This window comes from Asterias rubens, chromosome 17, assembly GCF_902459465.1.
Source record: "Asterias rubens chromosome 17, eAstRub1.3, whole genome shotgun sequence".
NCBI classification, from domain to species: domain Eukaryota; kingdom Metazoa; phylum Echinodermata; class Asteroidea; order Forcipulatida; family Asteriidae; genus Asterias; species Asterias rubens.
Window position 1 is genome coordinate 12469879 of NC_047078.1, and position 9418 is coordinate 12479296.

At 37.9% G+C, this 9418-nt stretch overlaps 1 protein-coding gene across 1 annotated transcript; it reads left to right on the forward strand.

Moving 5' to 3' along the window:
• The first annotated feature begins 416 nt into the window (after nucleotides 1–416).
• On the forward strand, nucleotides 417–7941 carry LOC117301271. The gene is made up of 5 exons (XM_033785153.1): nucleotides 417–473; nucleotides 2594–2644; nucleotides 4343–4549; nucleotides 5460–5635; nucleotides 7148–7941. The coding sequence occupies exons 1-5, from the start codon at nucleotides 470–472 to the stop codon at nucleotides 7259–7261; spliced, it is 552 nt and encodes a 183-aa protein (XP_033641044.1). The 5' UTR covers nucleotides 417–469; the 3' UTR covers nucleotides 7262–7941.
• The last annotated feature ends 1477 nt before the right edge of the window (nucleotides 7942–9418 follow it).

The following is a 9418-nucleotide window of genomic DNA, read 5'->3' on the forward strand; positions in this document are numbered from 1 at the left end:
CCAGCATTCTCACATAGTGTATCCTTTCAGATGCATAAAATAACAAAACTGTGAACATATTGGCTCAATTGGTCATTAAAGTTGCAAGAGAATAATAAGGGAAGGAAAGCCTTTTAATATTTGAGTGAGAAATTATCTCTTTCTCAAAAACTACGTTTCTTCAGAGGGAGCTGTTTCTCACCAGCTTGTATTCTATCAACATGTTGTCTATATCTATAATATGTTGTGCCAGTATTTGTTTTGAGTAATTACCAATAATGTTAAGTGCCTTTAAACAACTCCCTTAATACTATCTGATCGTGGCACAAACAAATCGATTAAATTGGAATCAATAATTTTGCTAAATCCCTCGGCAGCCATCTTTTTGTTTGCCAAATCCATCAATCAAACGTTTTCAAAATTAACAGAACAAACAGATTTTAGTAGCAACGAAAACGTTCGTTGGACAAGCGGAAACTGCAAAATAAACATGGGTAAGTAGTAATGGTTAATTAGTTCCTTTATGGTGAGTGATGTACGGTCGGTCAGTTCTTGCTAAGTAGTAGTGTTTTTCAATCAAAATTGATGAGTACGAAACACAATTTCAAAGGACTTCAATTTTTAACGATTTCACCACTGCGCAATAAATGAATATAATGAGCATTGCGTGGGGAGAGTATTTTAAATGTAAAGTATTTATTGGGGTTTTAACTTATTCATTGTTTTAATCCGTGGTAAATTAAGACATTATTTTCAAACTAACCTATATAAAGATTTAGTATTTGTGTTTTTGTTTTTTGGTTTTCAATCGGAATAGATGTTGAGTGCAAATCACAGTTTCAAAGGACTTCAACATTGATGTTTTCACCACTGCGCAATCAATGACTAATACTGGTTATTGCGTGGGGGAGAGTACGTTAAATGTAAAGTATACCGTTGTTTTTTGGAACTGCTCGATTGTTTTCATCCGTTCTATACATGAAAACAATCTGTACAAATTCAGTAGCGTTTTTTAGACATCTCAATATAACGGATGTAATGTTCATCACGCAGGAAGAATAATCCGTAGTTGGACACACAATTTGAGAAACGTTTCCAGCTTTGAAATTGTGTTAAATCCCTCTCTCCCTCTCTAAATCGTTTCCAAAATTTTGTATAGCACATTAACAGCAGCATTGCTGATTACCAAACAAAATGGTATGGTCATTCATTTTGGAATAACTGTCAATGATTCTAACCCTATAATTATAGCTCATTACAGGTAGCCTATACATTTTGCATTCTCTTCTGACGGTTTATCTTTGTTATGTTGCCTTTGCTTAATGTCTATGGCTGTTCCAGCGCCTTACTTAAACAATCTCCTTAGATTGGTTTGTTTTTTTCAGTTATCGATATCATTGATCGTGTCTGTACTCTTTAATACTACTATATAAACGATTCTGTATTATCTTAATGTGAGTGTACTGGGGAAAAAATGCTTCATTGAATTTAAACTATTTCTGTAACTTCACTCAATTCATAAAAGTTTTTTTACATTATTTTTGAGAATCTAAACTTAAAAAAAAACACTTGTCATAGATTATGTACACCTTCACAACTGGAATTTTGACAGCTGCGATCAAGCCAGTTATAATTATAGAGAAATACTCTAGTGCCCTGAAAGCTTTTCCCCTCATTTATTTGGTGAGCAAATAAAGTCTGTTTCGAGTCTGACAGCAAGTAAGTGGTTTTCTGATGTCACACAGAGCGTCACAGCACTGGATTCTCACTTGGTGTATCCCAACATATCCATAAAAAAACAAACCTGTGAAAATTTGTACTCAATTGGTCAACGAAGTTGCAAGAGACTAAGAAAAAACACCCTTGTGCACAATGTGTGTTCATATAATAAAAGGCTTCAGGCCTGAATTCTTTTAATATTTGAGTGAGAAATTACCTCTTTCTAAAAAACTACGTAACTTCAGAGGGAGCCGTTTCTCACAATGTTTATACTATCAACAGCTCTCCGTTGCTCGTTACCAAGTAAGCTTTTATGCTAACAATTATTTTGAGTAACTACCAATAGTGTGCACAGTGCCTTTAAAGTCTGTTTATTTGAGATATACAACATGAGTTGTTTTTTTAAGGAAACGGATGTCAATCGAACCCAAAGGTCTATTTTCATTTCACTTCTAAATTTGTGTGCTTTAAAGGTGGATTGTGCAAAATATTTGTTGTAGCTTCATAGATACAATATTTCAAAACTTATAATATTTTGTACCGCTTAATGGCACTTGCCACTGTTGGTTAACTCATAAATGTATAGCATGACAACTTACTTGGTAGCGAGCAATGGAGAGCTGGGTTTATTGTTTTTTTTAGAAAAAGGCAATTTTCCACTCAAATATCAAGGCCTGATAAAGCCTTTTATTATACATCTAAAGTATTTCATAATCGAGTGAAAAATGACCTCGTTTCTTGCCGTTTCTGACAAATGTTTTGGTTTTTTGTTTACTACCAACAGCTCTCCATTGCTCGTTACCAAGTAAGTTTTTATGCTAACAGTTGGTTTCAGTAGTACTTATAGTGTACACAGTGACTTTATGTTTCGTTTTGTATTATTTGTATCAAACAGGTGTCGTTCGTGTGGCATTGCCGTTGTGTCTGTTTTTAGCACTGCTTCGCGGTAAGTTACATTTTTAAAGATAAAACTAAATTACTGAATGGGTTGAAAGGAGCACATTGCCTTTTTAACATCGCTAAAATGTCGGTGGACGGTTGAAAATTACTTACCCTTTTAACAGTTTGATTGATTGATTGATTGATTGATTGATTGATTGATGGATTGACTGATTTTTTATTTCCAAATATCACAATAAATAATTATAAAACATAAAAGAAAAAAAGTTAACAAAGGGTGATAAGAGGAGGGCACCAGGGAAAAAGCCTAGGCTCGTACAGAGCCCCTTTAAAGGTAGTAGACACTATTGTTAATTGTCAAAGACTAGCCTTCACAGTTGGTGTACCTCAACACATGCATAAAATAACAAACCTGTGAAAATTTGAGCTCAATCGGTCATCAGAGTTGCGAGATAATAATGAAAGAAAAATAACCTTTTGTCACACGAATTTGTGTGCGTTTAGATGGTTGATTTCGAGACCTCAAGTTCTAAATCTGAGGTCTCGAAATCAAATTCGTGGAAAGTTACTTCTTTCTCGAAAACTATGGCACTTCAGAGGGAGCCGTTTCTCACAATGTTTTGTACCATCAACCTCTTCCCATTACTCGTAACCAAGAAAGGTTTCATGCTAATAATTATTATGAGTAATTACCAATAGTGTCCACTGCCTTTAACATTATAAATTAATTGGTTTTAGTTCAAAGCAATACAAATAGCAAAAATGTTTGTAATTAAAAAGTTTTTAACAATTTGTTTACTAAGCAGCCATAAATACATATTGAGAGTTCTACATAATGCACTCAACATTTTTTTTCTGTGTGAACTACTTTCATGTACATTGAGGTCATATTCGATGCAACAGCTGATTTCGGATGTTACAGCCAAAATTAAGGACAATTGTTTACTTATTAAAAGTTTTAGATGGTTTTCACTAGTTTCTCACACAACAGATTAAACCGAAATTTTCTCAGGTTTGGTGTTTAATGTATGTGATTGATGATACAAAACACGAACACTGTTTTCGATATTCTGTCAGTTCCACCGATCATGCTTAAAACACGGTTCCTTCTGGACAGGCTTCGTGCAAGCAAAATGTCTAGCGTTGCGGCAGACTTACCAAATAGATCCACTGACTCGGTAATGTGCGTATGCCTATATCTACTTGGACAATGGAAACTTACCTTGTAAGTCTGCTGCCACCTAGCGTTCAAAAGTCTCCCATAGGAAGAAGAGCACATACCGATTATTGCGTTACAACAATTTGCTTCACATTCGTATTTGCATATAATTGAATATAGATATTAATGATGAATTGCACCTGGCGTTATTGACCACAATCTTTGCTGAAACGTTCACGCGTGCAAGGCTATCAGTAGGAAGGTTTGGCTGCACGTTACGCGAGTAAACACGTGAACGTGAACGTCAGAAAATGGTGCCGTTTCTAGGTGACGTCACCACTTTGGGCTTATTGCATGCTCACGTATGACGTCTGCACGTACGTATACCTGACGTGAAAAGTGGTAGTTTTACGTATGCTTAACACGTGAGATTTTTAACATTTTTCTGCTTTTACGTTCACGTATTTGTTCGCGTAACGTGCAGCTAATTTGATAGCCTTTCACGCGTGCACAAATCATCAAAGATGGCGGCCATGCCAATGACGTCATGTGCAATCCATCTATACCTTTCTGCACATTGGTCAGGTTCCTTCGCAACAAACGCTACCAAGTGTTTTGCCTGTGTCCATGCCGACTTCCCGTCTGGTGTCCCGAACATCTACAATAACGAGTACTGTAAGGATTACACCCTCCTCAGAACGGTGACCTATGCCGGGGAAGACTGTCCAAATGACGGCAGGGATTACGTCTGTGCTAAGGTCGATGGGTATTACACATTCGATGTTCCTTCTGGTAAGTAACTACGTGAATAAGTAACTAGGTCCCAAATCCGGTTTACTTTACTGAAATGTGCTTAGATCGAAGGATATTACACATTCGATGATCTTTCTAGTAAGTATTTAACACGTGAATAAGTAACCAGTTTTCTTATAATTTTATTGCCGGAAAACCCCAGATATTTAGTCCAGGGAAAACACACGCAGTCAGGGGGTGTACTGAAAACCTGGGCCCAATTTCATAGCACTGCTTAAAAGTAGGCACGTTTTCGTGCTTACTGTAGCAGAACAATATGCTAACGTGTTAACGTATTTCACTGGTAAGCAAAAAATGTAGGCGGCCAACTTGTGCTTTCACCATGGGTTTGCATTACATGTCATCTGTGTCGTCTTTCATTTTCGTGCAGTGAGCACCGGAAAGATGCCTGTTCGTGTGCTTACATTTAGCAGCGCTATGAAATGGAAATCGCTCACTAAGCACAAAACCGGCCGTAAAGCAACTCTTATAAATCGGGCTTAGGTTCCTAGAGTTGGAAGGCAAGGAAATGTGCACAAACTTCTTCTTATAGCGCCCTCTTTATCCTCCTCCTCCAGCCCATGTTTATTTCCCCCCAAAAAAGAGAATCCCATGGGGACAGGTTTCCCTTGTGCAACACCGTGTCAATTCTGACCCGTTTGTCTCAAAGGCACTATTCACACAAAGTTGTGTGCTTTCAGATGGTTGATTTCGAGACCTCACCAAGTAAAGTTTTATGCTAATAATTATTTTGAGTAATTTACCAATAGTGTCCACTGCCTTTATGAGTGTATACAGACGATTCCGTTTTTAACAAGGTACATTTCCATGAATTATGTTTTGATTGATCCCATTATTCACCTAATCCGCTATCATTTCCACCCCTATCCATACGAATCGACTCGTCCAGTTGGAATCAGCGTTGTGGATTCTACCATACGCCGTTGCGTGGTCCGTCCAGGAAGCTTTGAGAGTACAAACCAGGGAATTTGTGTTAACACACAAGCATTGGATGAATCCACGAACGATATCAACCTTATCGGAGCCTCCAGTGATGTTGGCGATATCACGAAATTCACTGGCCAGGTACGTGTTTAAAACCCATAGTGCATTTCACTTCCTGTGTCCTATTTCATAAAACCTTGCTATAAGCACAGAAAAAGTCATGCTTAATAAAAACAAAGTACTCAGTCAAAATTCCATAACATTTACAATTTCAAAATTCATAAAACCTTGATAAGCACCGAACAATCTTGCTTAAAAGAAACTGGTTCACAGCTAAAATTCCATAACATTTACATTGTTGCAACGGTGCATCACTAATGTTTGCTAAGCTGTATTTTCTGCTTTAGCTTTATGAGGTTGAACCCAATTAGTAACTGTCTAATTAAGCGCATTACGCTGCGTATGAATTTAATTAAAGTCTCAAGTTCCACTGACTTCTTATTAAGAAAATACACTTGAGAAACATCATTTGTAGAGGCCAGGGCAAGGTCGTTTACCCGCTGGATTTTCTACAACATAGACTGGTCCACTGTCTTCAGGGAATTTTCATTTACTCGTACGCAAACGAGCCTTCATCTTCTGTTTGACACACCTGACCCCGCGATGTGCATTGCTACGGGTCCACCCCTGGAATGGTCAGATAAAATCTTTAGACTATCTGGAAGACTGTGGGGGATTGCTATCAGTTAGTTTATCCCTCGGTATTATGATTAGTATATTGAATTAAGCATTGCCAATGTGAGACGTTTTGGACGCTTGATGGCAGCAGACTAACCAGGTAAAATCCATTGTTCTTAGTAATGTGCGCGTGCTCAGAAATACGTAAACAATGGAAATGTACCTAGTAAGTCTGCTGCCACCTAGTGTTCCAAAGTCTCTCATTGTCAGATGATAGGGTTTTATTATCACGTCCCAAAATTGACTCTTGCGCACTTCAGGGCCAAATTTAATAAAGCCTGTAAGCACAGCATTGTGCTAATCACATAATAGTATTGCCAAGCAGTACCAGTTTACCAGCCAAAAATAATCTACACTTTCTTCAAAAGAGTGACGTCACAGAAATAGTTTAAACTAAGTTAATATGGTTGTGACTGGTGTCATACCCAATCTAGCTTAGCCAAGAAGTTTGAAGCAGTATTTTCTGGTCCAGATGTGGTGAACAACAAACGATAACTTATTTGCTTTGTAAATCTACCATGGCCAATTTGTACACGGATGCCCCCCCCCAAAAAAAAAAAGGGGGTGCGATGAAGAAAAATAATATATTCACATATTTTTCATCTTGGCAGCTTTGCAAGGTTTCCCCTTCCTTCGCTATCCCATGTGTTGTGTAACGCATGTAAAAGAACCCAATGCACTTATCGAAAAGAGAAGGGGTTCACCCCGATGTTCCTGGCTGTGACTGCTGTATGCGCTGTAGCACCTTGTAAACCCTTATAAGGTGCTAAATAATTGGGTCTCAGATCACTGCAATAACCTATCTTTCTGAAAAATTGTATATACTCAGCGCCTTTAGTAGCTTGTCGGGAGAAACGTGCGCTACATAAAACTTCGATATTATTATCATAGCACACTACTTTTTTGTCTTGCTAGATTTGTTACTGCAATGGTGACAACTGTAATTCAGCCACTACCATTGGTCACCAGGCGTTTCTTGTTGCCTTTCTGATCGCAGTGCTTGCTACACTGGCCATCCGTCACTTCTGAATGGGGATGGAAGCAGCTCGGACAAAGTTCTTTTGAGAAATTAGAAGCAGAGGATTTCACTCCACTAGTATATTATTTATTTATTGTAAAGTGTAAAGTTTCACGGGATTTGGGGCATTGCATGGTGAGGTATCTATGTATATTTTTTGGTTTGCGGTAACACGTGTATATTATGTACTTGCATGGTAAATTATGCTCTTTTGAGAATTTGCTGCTAAGGTTAAACAAATAATAAACCAGAGCAGTGTGGAGATAGTTGTGACAATTTATGCGAACACAAGACAGTTTGGGTCCAAACAAACCGCATGTACGCCCACAGGGTACCGGACTAGACTGCACATTTGGGTTGTGCTGGATTGAAAATGGCGTCTAGTAATCACGTGACCGTTCCACAAGTGCCGAATTTCATATAGCATGTAAGCGCAAAAAACTTGCTAAGCACAGAAAAGTATTACTGGTTACCAGCCAACACTGTTGTTACTGGCTCCCCACTAAAATTTGACTAAGCAAATACATTTGTCAAGCATTGTTCTGCTCAAACAGCTTTATGAAATTGGACCCCTGTCGAATTTCTCTCAATACATAGCTCTGCACAATACCATCCTACAGAAAAAAAAACCAAATCAAATGGGGGACTTTTTAGACGCTAGGTGGCAGCAGACTAACCAGGTAATATTCGCATGCTCAGAACTAGGGCCCTTTTCGAAACCATGGCGGCTATTACTTTGGTTTCGGCTTCAGGCTCCGTTCTCTCGTCTGAAGCCTTGAGCACACACGAAAAGCACGCACACTTTTCAAAACAACCGCGGGGCCAAACTAGTCTGAGCCAAATCTTGCAAACACTGGAGATTAAACTGGTAAGTCTACTGCCACCTATCACTCCAAAGTCTCCTAAAAACAACTTATCGGTGTTTGTAATTTCTTTGGAGATTTTTATTGCACGTGTTATTTCGATTGCCACAGTTGAATAGTCAACTTTCATGTCCCGTCTCAAATGATTTTATTGAATCTAAACACACAACTTCCCCGGCAAAGCAGGCCTTCTGGTAAAAGCGAGCATACTAATCAACCAAATTGAAAACCAATATAATACAAGTTTTAACGTTAAGTATTAGGACAATTTAGGACAAATTAGGACAATAACCTGGGTTTAGTATTGTTTATTAGATATTTAGTATAGGCAAATTATTATTATTTTATTTTGAGGCGTCCAATTCACGATACTTGAGTACAGTATGTATACCTCGGTAAAACAACAAACTTTGTAGAAAACTCCCTGCATTAAGTCAACAAACTTTTGTTCATTTAGGCTAAAATACGAGTTAATTGGGTAGAAAAATGTGTATAAAAATGCAATGTAACTAACTATTGCGTAAATTTTTCAACACTATTGTGGTGTTTTACTAAATAAAACAGCAAGATAGTTTCAAAAATTATGTTTCTTGTCTTAACCTCGTATGTTGGTCAATAAATATATGTGGTTTATTGCTCGAACCCGCCTGTATCCGGCAGCATCCTGGTTTCAAAAAGTTCATTACGACTACGATTTCCAGGGGTTGGTGGGTGTGGTACGGTATTGCTTGTACAACCCACCTAAACGAATTGATTCTTGAAACATGTGACGTCATAATGTTTACAAATGAGCCACAGAGCCTGGACTTCCTGCAGGCGCCTTTTCTGCACAGCCGATGACATTACACAATTGGTAAGAGAAAAACTCGTCTAAGATCACAGAATAACATGGTCTAATGATGTTGATAGTAGAAAACATCCCTTGAAATATTTCTGTCTGAAATGGCATACTTGATGACAAAAAGTAAAACAAATTTCCCGTTAGAAGTTTATCGCTCAGTGGGCGTTTTATTCGTTACTTTTAAAATGAATCATTGTTATGCAAAATGTGTATCGGTTTTCACTATTTTCTGATGATCCAGATGGTCGATCGATCTCAAACTTCTACAGGTTTGTCATTTTTTGTCTATGGTGGAGAACAGTGCTTACACCGCAGCAACTGTTTTGTTAGCACACAAAAAATATTTCCGCAACGTTCCTTAAAGGTTGCATTGTCTGATTTTAATAAACTTTTGATTTGAAGAAAGCGGGCAACATTACTCCATCATTAAAAACGAACCTCTATACCATCCAAACAAATGACAT